Below are 11,923 nucleotides of genomic sequence, written 5' to 3'. Positions count from 1 at the left end.
GGGGAGGGGGGTTGTTACTCTGTGAGGGTGAAAAGGATAACTATTGCATTGTTCTGTACACCTGAAACTAACAATAAAAAATAAAATAAAATAAATTAAAGAAAAAAAGGAAAAGAAACCTCTGTCACAACTGTGGTAGACAGAATAATGGCCCCCCTAAAGATGTTCATGTCCTAATTCCCAAAACCTGTGAATACGATACCTTATGTGACAAAAGGGACTTTGCAGATGTGATTAAACCAAGGCTCTTGAGAGAGGAGATTGCCCTGGATTATTCAGAGGGGGCCAATGTAATCACAGGATTTTGTCTTTATAAAATGGAGGCAAGTGGGTTAGAGTCAGAAAAGAAAATGTGACTATAGACAAAAGTCAGAGTGGTGTGGGGCCAGGAGCTAAGGAATCCAGGCAGCCTCTAGAAGCTGGTAAAGGCCAGGAAACAGATTCTCCCCTGGAGCTCCCAGAAGGAACACAGTTCTTGACTTTAGTCCAGTGACTACAGTTTAGACTTCTTCCTCCAGAACAGTAAGATAATAAATTTGTGCTCTTTTAAACCACTATGGCTTGCCAAGCTAACACAACCCATAAAATTAGCAAATAGCTCACTTTCCAGACTATGTTCAGTGTCTCCCAAATATTTCAGAAAAACCTTTTTTCAGTTAGTTTGCTCACAAGTATATTCTTTTTAATGTAAGTAAGCATTTCTAGGGACAGCCCATTTTTTTTATTACTATCCAGATTAAGCTAATTAATAAAAACTGAATCCAAATAAATAAATAAATGAAGAAAAGCACACAAGTCACTCACTACTGACCTGGAGAAGTCGCTTCCTCTCTGGGACTGGGCTTTCTAATCTGATAAGCAAGAGGGTTGGATTAGATCACGTGTTCCCGCCAGGGGATCCATGTCTGGGCTGCATGAGACCTGGGAATTCCCTGAAGCTGTGTGCAAGGAGGGACGGTTCAAACCTATCTGCCTCAGAATCTTCTACAGATGACCCCATCCCTCACCTCTAGTCAGAAGGGTGCTAAACACAGGAGCCTGGGGGTTCCCCAGTGTAAGAACTCACCTCCAAGGAGGTTGGTATCAATTTAGAGACTTAACAGAGTCAGAGGAAGAAAATACCATGAGCTCACTCAACAGCATATTCAAAGGAAGATATTTGCCTGAGACACACCCATTCAATGCAGCTGATGTCATGGTTTACCTTTTCTGACCTAGGGCACTGAGCTGGGCGCCAGGCCAGCAGGGTTGCCAGTCTGAGCAAATGAAATACCCAACTACATTTGAGTTTCAGATAAATAATGGATCACTTTTTAGTGTAAGTATATTCCCAAACAGTACTGAAGATTTACAACAAAAAAAATTATTCATTGCTTATCTGAACTCAAACTTAAGTAGGAGTCCATGCTTAATCTGGATCTGACTTGATCCTGCTCCCAGAGGACCAAGACAAACACCAGCTTCCAGGATCCAGTGACCCACCCACCCCAAGGCTAATGATCGGCACTGATGGCAGGGGTGTTAGGGACCAAAAGATGTTAAGAAAGAAAGGGCAATGAGGGCCGGCCGAGTGGCTCAGCTGGTTAAGAGCTCGCTTGGGAGCGCCAGCCCTGAGCATCAGGGCTGCGGTTCGGATCCCACATGAGAGCCAGTGACGCTGCGCCCTCTATAGCTAAGATGATGAACAACAGCTCAACCTGGAGCTGGGCTGCTGTGAGTCACCCACAATGGTGTAGGCTGCAGCGGGGCTGCAGTGGGCTGCCATGAGCTACGTGAGTGGCTGGCAGCCAGCGTGAGCGGCCAGTAGCCGGCGAGAGTTGCCGTGAGCCGCTGTGAGCGGCCTACCAATGACCGGCGACCGATTGCCTCACCCGGGAAGAGCGCAATGATCATACCAACATGGGCCAGTAAAGGGACGTCCTCCACAACTAGACTGAAGAATAAAACAGCAATTTGTTTACCTGTTACCTGTCTGTTCCTCTTCCCCAATTCTCCAACGCTGTTCCCCTCTCCCAATTCCCCAATAAAATCTTTTAAAAAAAAAAAAAGAAAGGCCAATGAGGGAAGGTTTGAGAATGACCTTATAAGGGCCTGAAGCTAGAAGGAGCAAGTGATTCCTGATCTAATCATCTTTAGTTACCATGGAAACCAGCCATAAAGTCCACCAGAAAAAGCTGGGAAATGGTATCTACTGCCTCATCACCAGTACAGACCATCCACATTTGCTGCCCTGGTTAGTTCCTGTCAGGCCTGGCTTTATTGTCCCAGTTTCTTCCCCAGGAGACAGACAGCCAGGGTCTATCCTGCCCTCCTCCTGCCCCCAAGGCCCCACTCCTCTTCCCAGCTACAGCGTCAGATGGCTGCCCTGCAATGCTCACCCTGTTGGGAGAGACAGGCTACTGGATACCCAGGCCTGTATAGAAGAAAAACCAGAATCAGACGGTGATTAAAGCAATACGCGTAAAAATAATAGTGCCACAAAGGAAAAGAGTTCTCAGTCTATGCAGGGTTATGCAGAGCTCAATTCCAAATATAACGTGGGCAAGTGGCAATTTATAGCCTAGTAGCAGGGTAGGGGCCAATGGATGAAAAATTACTAAGAGGAAACATCAGGTGTAAAGGGGATTCTGGCTAAACCCACCTGAAAGGATTCTTGCTGAAGTCAGGTCAGAGGCTCAGACATTCCCTGGGGGGGATGGTGGAGGATGAGATAGTGAAGGTGATCAGATAGGGGGGGGGGGGGGTTCTGGTTAAACAGACTTAGCAGGGTTCTTACTAAAACTGGATTTTATACGAAAGTACACAGATGGGCTTAGGAGAAGGTTCATGACTACAGTTTGGTCAAGCAAAGAATCTTTGTCACCTGCCCATGAGACGGCCACATTCTACCAGGAGAACAGGCTACACATGAGGGAAACAGCCCAAGGACATACAGCAAAAACTTGTTCTAAACAAGATAGGTCTCTGTCCTTCTCAGGATAAAATAACTCTCTCCTAACCCAGAATGTGATTAAATTGATTGAGGAAATGTTCAATCTTTCAGACAAGCCACAGGCTGCAGTAAGCTTTGAATACAAATGCAGGGGTTTGCACTGACGCATTTAAAGGACTCTGGAAATTGAGCATGCAAATTTGTTCAAAATGTCCCTGACTTTGGGAGAAAAGGCTCAGAGACTGGATCCTGCACCTATGCAAATCATGAGAAGTGCTTTTTAGTGGGCAGCCTAAGGTCCTTCCTGTGAGGTCAGAGCGGGTCTAGCAAAGAGGTACAGGAAGGACCTCAGGGAGAAGTGCCATTCTCCCATGGGCCTCCCATGGCACTTCCACGTCTGTCCTCCTTCCCTCTGTACAACAAGCTGTGAATATTAACATTCTTATTTTACAAATAGGAAAGTAGGTCTCTGGGTGATTAAGCGACTGAACTATGGTCACTTTGCTCTAAATGACAGACTCCTTTCAGCCTGAAGCAGCCCTCTCTTCCCTAGTCTGGGACAACATGTACAGATGTCATTTCTACTCGTGAAGGTTCTGTACTCTTACGGGTACATGAAGAAATTCCCGTCTCCATCTACCACCCCATCCACACACATGGATTCTGTGGAAGGGGCACCCCTAATGTTCAGTAAATTTCCACCCTATGCTGACAATTTGCAAATTTGCGTCATTTCATGTAACTCCAATCTTCATGATCTTCAGGCAAGCTATAATCTTTAATCAGGATGACCAAATCTGAGCAATTAGGAGACAACTGCTCCTCTGATGGCCAAAATCACCCCACAAAGGGGCCGGCCCACCTTTGGCTTTCTAAAAGGCTCAGAAAGGTCTCAGGTTTGGTTTGTGAGCATGTTATTAAATCCAGGGAATCATGGCTTCTAAAATTATGATGCAAATTTGTAACCAACGTATGCATTAAGCTCTATCTCTGAATTTAATCAAATAATAACCCAAAGGATTTTGCAAAACCTGTGTAGGAACACACCCATCCTGATTCTTCTCTACTTTTCTCAGAATTCCTGTATCCTGAGGTTTCGATGCCTTGACCTCAGGCTCACTACTACCTGTGACACTAACATCAACCCTGGTTTTCACCTGTAAAGCCCAGTCTAGCCAGGCTGGCAGAGACCTGGAGCCTCACTGAAGGTCACTCCCCAGCATGAGGGCTGGCTGGCCAACCCCATGGTGTCCACATGGTGTGGTCTTTGCCCCAGGTGAACCCCTTCTCCACCTGGAGCAATTCTACCTCCCTTTCAAGCCCCTGCTCAAACACCTCTGAATTCCAGCACACAGGGCTGCTGTGAGAACTGAGTTCACGGTGGTCAAGCACCCTGCACAAGCAGACACAGATGAGGCACCTGATCCAGGACAGCTCTGATTATCACTGTCATGCCCTTGCTCCCATTCCTGTTGAGGAATCCATCCCTTTCCCAGCTCCCTCCGCCTCTTACAAATCCTCAGGTTGCTGCATGGTTACCCATGAGCTCACCACTCTCCTCCGTAGAATCCTGAACTCCTTGAGGTCAGGGACCTTGTCTCACTTGTCTTTGAGGGTCTTATGTCTAGTTCTGGGCCTGGAACTTAGTGGGCTCCAAGTGTTTTTGCAAATAAACCCTCCGTCTCCTGGGCTCCAGGGACAGCAGTTTGATGAATGGTCAGAACATGGTGATAAATACAATTCATTTTATGATGTGGCTATAGAGATAGACAAAGACTGTGCTGTTAGTGACATCATGTCGGACTGGTACCACCATTGATCATTAGTAATGTTTACTTCAAGACAGTGCCCTTGGCTTGGACACATGTGGGGGAAATGATCCAGAGCCCCACTGAGTGTGTCACTGTGACCTGTAGGAACTGCCTCCGTTAGGGATGGGGCTGTCCAGCTGTGTGGACTGCACCGGCCTGCCCCTTGGGACAGATGCTGTGCTTCATTTATCTTCATTTATCTATTCATTTAGCATGAGAACCTCACTAAAAAATTTTGGATAACTGAATTAAGTCCTTTTAAATCACATGAAACTAGTGGTGTTGTCTTGGACAAGAAGCTCTTAAGAAACCTCCTTGTGAGTCTCCCGTCTTCCCCACTGACTTATAAGAACAATCACCAGAGAAGGAGAGTTCCCAGATGGTCTGTGGGTCAAACACACTCCACGCTCACTCATACCTCTGTGCCATTCCCTCCTGTGGGAAACCCCTTCCCTGTCTATCTGGTGACCTCCTACATTTTGTCCAGAGCCCCACTTATACACCTTCTTAGTCAGGTCTTCCTGTAATAAAAGGGTCTGTGCAGTACCTTGAGAATTTTTCTGATTCAACACTGGTCATTTTCACAAGTTCAATGCCGTCTTAGGGTACGTAGGAATAGTTGGTAGGCAGGCCTATCTTTGCACCTTTAGTAACAAGATCTGCAGTGATGGGGGAAATGTGCACACTGGGTCTGAAGCAGTTCCTGGAAGGTCTTGGGCTCCAGCCTGTGGTGTGACAGGGCTTAGAGTCCAGACTGGAGACCTGGAGATGGGGACAGAGGGCATCTAGGGGCTGAGAACTAGGAGTGGAATTGTAAAAGCCAGAAAGCTTTTGCAAACAAACCTAGGTCTTTCTACTGTGATTGCCTCCTAGCAGCACCTGGGGAATCCACGAAGACGCAGTGGGGCAATCTTCGTGGAGGGGCTGAGCTGAAGCCACGGATTTGGGGGGAGACTAAGGAATCTGCGTGCAAATCCCCACCCCATCACTCACTAGCGTTATCATAAGCAAATCATTTGGCTTCTCTCAATTTAGTTTCCTTAACTATAAAATGCTCTCTCGGGAAGCAGGAACTAGCTTCCTACACCAGTGTTCTGTAAGATGTGAGCAACACTGTAGGCTGGGATCCCTAGGGACGCGTCCTAGGCCTCCCGGGAGTTCCCTGGGTACCATGTGGAGAGGAGATTCCCACGCTGGATATGTCCACTTTGTAGTTTGCCTTTGAAGTCATTCAGCTCAATCTCTCAATGGTTTACAAAACGCTCTAACATCCACGATGCATACTCTTTGCATCGTCCCATCGCTTCCTTTTACAAATGGGGATACCTAGGCCCGTGACTTGTCAGTGTCACCCTACGGGGACCAGCACGCCGGACTCTGGCTCTGCAGAGTGCGGGCACCTCCGCCCAGCGAGCTCAGCTGCCAGGGCCGACACCCTCCGGCGAGGCGCGGAGCACGACTGCGCGGGGCGAGGCCAGCGCGGGTCACGTGATGCCCGGCCCGGAAGCGCTCGCACCCGAGACCCTCCGTGACCGGGTCTGGGGCTGCCGCTTCGAGTGATCGCGGAGGTCGCGGGGGCCCCTGTAGTGTTGCGCTCCCCACCTCCACCGCCATGGCCTGGACCAAGTACCAGCTGTTCCTGGCCGGGCTTATGCTGGTCACCGGCTCCATCAACACACTCTCGGCAAAGTGAGTCCGGGCCGGCCGGGAGGGAAGGGGATGGGGCTCTGCCCCGCCTGCCGCAGCTCCCCCCCCCCCTCAGATATCCTTTCCCGGCTTCACCCGCTCGACCATTTTCTCCAGTCGGTTCATGCGGTTTATGGGCCACCCAAGGGGTGCGAGGCCCGGGGATATACAGAGCGAGTCAGTGCCCGGGTTGTAGGACCCGAGCCCCGGCTTTGATTCACTGTGTGTGCGCTTGATGCCAGCGAGTCGCCTTCCATCTGTACGCGTCAGTTTCCTCATCTTTATACGCGAGCATTGGTGCTTCCCGGATCCCTTCCAATGCTGGCGTCGCCCCCTCCCCCAGGAGCTGTGGGCAAGGGTTGGGGGAGGCTCCCATACTGTGCATGCGAGCTACAGTAGGTGCCATGCAGGCCGAGTGGACCGGCGAGCGTGGAGTGCTGTAGAGGCAGAGATTGGGCTGTCCCATCATCCCCTCATGGAGGAAGGGTTACAGCTGGATTGCTCCATATGGCGGGGACATCGAGGCAGGGAACAGCAAGGCCTCATGGAAGTGGATTGTAACTAGCACCAAATGCCCAGGCCTGATTTTATCCCGTAATCAAAGAATGGCTTTTGACCAGGGAGTGACATGTTAGAAGTTGTGTGATGAACCTGGTGGTCACGGTAAAGAGTAGTTTGGTGCAGGGAAAACCACTCCAAGGCTGTTGTATCGCAGATGAGGGGAACTAGGAGTGGGCAGTGAGGTGGGAAAGAGAGGGACAGGTGGGAGACCGGGTGCATAATGAAGTCACACAGCCTGACCCACAGGATCAGGAGACAATCATCACTCCAGGGGTTCTGCCTGGGAAATCAGAAGTGTCATTAACCCAGACAGGGAGGGCAGGTGGGCAGTTCAGCTGTGACGTATGCGGATTACGTGCTCGTGGGACAGTGAGGACAGTCCCCAGGAGGTTAGGATTGAGGACCAAGGGCTGTCGTAAGGGACCAAGCATAGCCTCCTCTCTGTACTGTGCGAGGACACAGGCCCAGGAGGCAGCCCCTTCTCTTGGCAGCTCTTTGCCTCTTTCTCTGCCCCCACCTCAGGGCAGGGCCTTCCTGCCCCCCTGTTCACCATCTAAGAGCCCCAGGACCCACAGCCTGGCCTTTTTCTATGGCCTCCCAATCTGACCTCACTTCCACCTTGGCTCTACCAGTCTCCAGAGTAAAAAGGAGTCACCCCAGTCACCTCTGGCCTCTGCTTCAAGCGCCGTGGGAGGAGGGTGCTCGTCATATCTTACTCAATTTTGAGGCATTTGTTTCTAGCACACCCCATCAGTGATCTGAGAAATGCCCCAGAAAATAGGCCTGGGAAAGAAGTATCCTATTCAATTCATCAGACATGTATAAGGTACCTACAGTGAGTGAGGCACTGTCTAGACTCAGGGAAGGAGACAGAAGTGACCAAGAGACGTTCTCTGCCTTTGAGATGCTTAGAATCTGAGGTAGAGAAGACAGATGTGTACGCACTTGGCAATCACAATGTCTTCCCTTCTCCCAAGGAAGTAGAGCTCTGGGTGGGGCCTGCCTGTCTGGTAGGCTCTGGCCAGCTGTATCTGTCTGTCTTGTGCTGGTCTCTTGGGCCCTGCGACCTCCTAAAGGTCACTCCTTTTGCTGAGCCCTAGCTATAATAAGGAGACTCAACCTGAGGGCCCCCATCTCAGCTAGGATCTGAATGCAGCAGAGCAAATCGCTGTCTATCCATTTGTTGCTCCAGCCAAGACCTCAGTCAAGTGCTTAGAGGTCTGCCGGGACTGGTGTCCCCAAGGAGAGATGATACTGCCTGTTACTACTGGGGTAAACTGTGCTGACTCAGTTCCTTCCTTAAAAAGCTCCAAACCGGTCTGGTAGGAAGCCAGGTGATCCTCAGCCCCAGGAGGCCTTGCCCTTGCTGGCTGCCTGAAAGGCAGGAAAGAGACTCCCAGGTGGGGACCTAACCTTTCACCCTGTCTCCTACCCTGTAGCCTGATGAGGGGCCTCTCAGGAGCCTCCCCACCTGAGACGGGCCCCAGAATTGGACCCTAAACAGTGTTCTAAGGCCAGATTGAGAAGAACACTCTCAGAGAAAAAGAACTTGAGAGAGTGACTGTGTACATCCTGTTGGGAATTATCAATTTAAAATCACACTCTGACCTACAGTTTTTGGTGGGGACAGACAGACAAGAATGTGACCATAGCAACTGCTCATCAGCTAATACACAGAGAGCACCATGTGCCAGGCCCTGCTCTGGCCACCTTTCATGTGTTAATTTAATGAATTCTCATAACCACCCTATGAGGTACATAAACTCATTGTCCCTCCATCAGGAAACTGGGATAGGGAAGGATGGGCTTTTCTGCCCAAGTTTACCTCAGCTACCAAGTGGCAGAGTTTATATTTGAGCCTAAGTATCTGGCTCTAGAATCCATGCTCCTAACCACTGATATGGGATGAGGACTGGGGACTTCTCTAGTCATTTTTCAGGGCATTTGGTGTTGTTAGAAACATAGAAATCATCCAGCCCCACATTTCATAGTCAAAGCCCCAAGTTTCTTACAGTGACTCAGCTGGTCAGAGCAGGAACCAGAACCTAGATCTCAGCATTTTAGTCCAGTCCTGTTCCTTTACAGCCGCAGTACCCAAGAAGTGCCTCTTCCAGGGGATTTATGCTCACATCTCCCTCAGACAAGCACAGACAAGCATGTGCCCATGGAAAGTATGACCCTATTAGTGGCACCTCCCCTCCCTGTCCTCAGAGCGCCTTCCCTTTGGGACTGGGCAATAAGCCCAGCCCATGCGATCCTGCTGTCACCCTGCTCGTTCTCCCCGCTGGGGCCAGCAGCTATGCAAGGTTCAGGTTTAGAGTCTCTATAACCTCTTGCAGTTCCTTGGCCTGTAAGGTGAGCGTAATGTTTCCCTCCCCGGGTTCTTAGGCGGACAATAGATAGTGGATGAGGAAGTGGGTATGAGCACGTGCTGCCTGCTATGCTGGGATCACAGGTCAGCTCTCCACTGGAGAGGCCACTCTGCACACTCAGCAGGTTTGGGTATGCCTCGGGGAGACGGGCTGCCCTGGCTGGGAGGGGGGTGGGTGTCACATACCCACAGGAGAGAAAGCCACCGAGCACACTGTCCCTTTACCCTGTCCCTGGGTCTTGGCAGAGGGCCCCTCCCTGTGAAGTGGCTCCTTCTCCTTTCTGTGGCTGCTTTCACCCCCTCACCAGGACCTTCTGCTGACGTGTCTCCTGGAGACCAAATATTTTGCCCTCCTCGGCGCTGCTTAGAGCTGTCTGCTAAAGCCTGTCCATGGGGTCATGCCCATTTCAGAGCCCCATTCTCCTGAACCCAGTTGGGGTTCTGCACCAACTGGAGCCAGAGTCAAGTAGACACTCACTAAGTAGGGCTCAGATCCCCTCCTAAACGTCTGCAGGCTTTGAGGCTCACCCAGCCAGAGAGGAACCTTGGGGGTGACTTCCCTCCAACAGTCAGGCCTGCTGGTTCCAGGGGCCCTGCCAGGAAAGTGACAGGAGGCTTGGGGCCACTGAGCCTCTATTAGGGAAGTACTCTCACTGTCCTTTCTATGCCAGCTCTAACTTTTGCCTTGGTGCTGCCCCCACCCTTGGGTTCCATGAGCTGGCATGAGCTAATTACTTCAAAGGGTTTCTGGGGACCAACTGGAGAAATTCTGAAATCAAAGAGCAGGAGACTTCGAAACTGTGGTATTAGATGAGTCATTGGGTCTCTCGAAGCCTCAGTTTCTTCTGTAAAATAGGCATGACTTCCCCCACCTCCTTCCCAAACACTGGTAAGATCTACTGAGGAAGGCTTTCAAATTGTTCTTAGAGATGAGAGGGCTCATCCTCATTTAGCACCACATGAGCCAGGGCCACCTGCTGTGACACCCCAGAGAGTGGAGAAGCCCTGTGGCCCTTCTGTAGGCTGTACTGCAGGAGAAAGGAACCGACTCACTGGGCTTGACGAGCCAGGAATGAAAGAGGAAATTGCAGAGATTCTGTGGGGAATGGACACATAGGCAGCCGGTCTGAGGCAGCCCTATCAGCCACTTCCTCTGTCTCAGTCGGCCACCCACAGATACGCTCACCTCTTAGAATGCTGAGCTTTGAGTTTGGGCAAGGCGGTGCAGAGTGACTCGCCTCACCCCTGCCCCCACCCCCCAGCAAGGGGAGCCCACCCTCAGCCTGCTGAGGCCCAGCCTCTGCCAGCAGGGGCACCTCCTCCTGAGGCCTCAGCCTCATGGTGGGTCCCCACAGGCTCCCTGCCCTGGGGACCATGGCTTTCCCCAAGATACAGTGTCTACAGAGAATGGAGGGCCCATCTTCAGGGCTGACCCCTCCCCACCTCAGCCAGGGGGATGAGAAGCAATAGAAGTAAGAAGGTGACAAGTGTTGAGGGGGCACAGACCTGGAGCGGAAACTCCTGGGTACCAGCCCTTCTGGGCACCTGATGAGCCCTGTGTCCCTCAGCCCTCTCTGGTCCCTGGGTTCCTCATCTGTGTAATAAGGAGCTTCACGAGACAGCGGCTGAGTTGCTCCTCTTGCAGCGCTTCGTGGCTGCGGAACTGCCCTCCCAGTTGCCCCTGCCCCAGCCAGCAGGGTAGGTCCCAGAGAATGGATTCTCTCCCACAAGCTTTCAAGCTAGAGCGGAGCTGGGTCCACACCAACGTAACACAAAGGGAGATGTCTCCTGCTCAGTAGAGGGGGAAAAAGGGAGAAGGGGCACAAAAGAACTTTTACTGACTACCTGCCATGCGCCAGGTCTTACATAATTTATTTATTACTTTTGACAATTCATCAGCTTTGGCATTATTATCCCCATTTTATAGATGAGAACTCCAGCCTGTGAGACTCAAAATCTGAGTTTTCCATATATCCTGCTGCCTTTTCTGAATGTAAATTCAAGCACATGGGTTTGAGCCTTGATCTGCCTGTTGTTAACTGAATGAGCCTGAACACGCCTCTCTCCACCCCTCCACCCCACACCTTGAAGTCCCTGTCTATAAAATGAGGATCCTTGTTAAGAGGCTTAACGCTGACAACGCACATGAAGTGCACAGGCTTGGCACAAAGTCAGTACTCAATGAATCCTACACTTATGAAAACATGTTAGCGACGGGCTGGCCAAGTGGCTCAGTTGGTTAAGAGTTTGCTTAAGAGCACAAGTTCTGAGCAATAGGGTCACTGGTTCTATTCCCACATGGGCCAGTGAGCTTCGCCCGAGCCGAGCTGCTGCTGAGCTGCCAACAGGTGGCAGGATGGCTCAGCTGGTGAGAGCACTTGTCTGTTGGATGGTAGGCTACACCCAACCGCAGCTAGTAATGAACTCGGCACCTTGAGCTGAGCTGCCGCCCAGATGGCTCAGTGGATAAAGCGTGCACTCTTAACAAGGTTGCCAGTTCAACTCCCGCGTGAAAAAATAAAAACAACATGTGTGCGTTCTTTTTTTTTTTTTTTTTTTTTT

The 11,923-nt window shown here is 50.7% G+C and overlaps 2 protein-coding genes across 2 annotated transcripts in view; both read left to right on the top strand.

Moving 5' to 3' along the window:
* Window positions 1-6,303, top strand: part of KCNK3 (potassium two pore domain channel subfamily K member 3) — a gene marked incomplete at its 5' end in the record, with an annotated part of 52,466 nt that extends 46,163 nt beyond the window's left edge. Inside the window, one exon of the mRNA XM_019658840.1 lies at window positions 6,133-6,303. Within this exon, the coding sequence (XP_019514385.1) occupies window positions 6,133-6,303 (171 nt within the window). The remainder of the gene's footprint in view (window positions 1-6,132) is intronic.
* Window positions 6,191-11,923, top strand: part of SLC35F6 (solute carrier family 35 member F6) — a 16,615-nt gene continuing 10,882 nt past the window's right edge. Inside the window, exon 1 of the mRNA XM_019642145.1 lies at window positions 6,191-6,432. Coding sequence (XP_019497690.1) covers window positions 6,356-6,432 — 77 coding nt within the window. The 5' untranslated portion in view covers window positions 6,191-6,355. The remainder of the gene's footprint in view (window positions 6,433-11,923) is intronic.

The sequence above is a fragment of the Hipposideros armiger genome, unplaced genomic scaffold (assembly GCF_001890085.2).
Source record: "Hipposideros armiger isolate ML-2016 unplaced genomic scaffold, ASM189008v1 scaffold_0, whole genome shotgun sequence".
In the NCBI taxonomy this organism is placed as follows: domain Eukaryota; kingdom Metazoa; phylum Chordata; class Mammalia; order Chiroptera; family Hipposideridae; genus Hipposideros; species Hipposideros armiger.
This window is presented reverse-complemented; position numbering and strand designations above follow the sequence as displayed.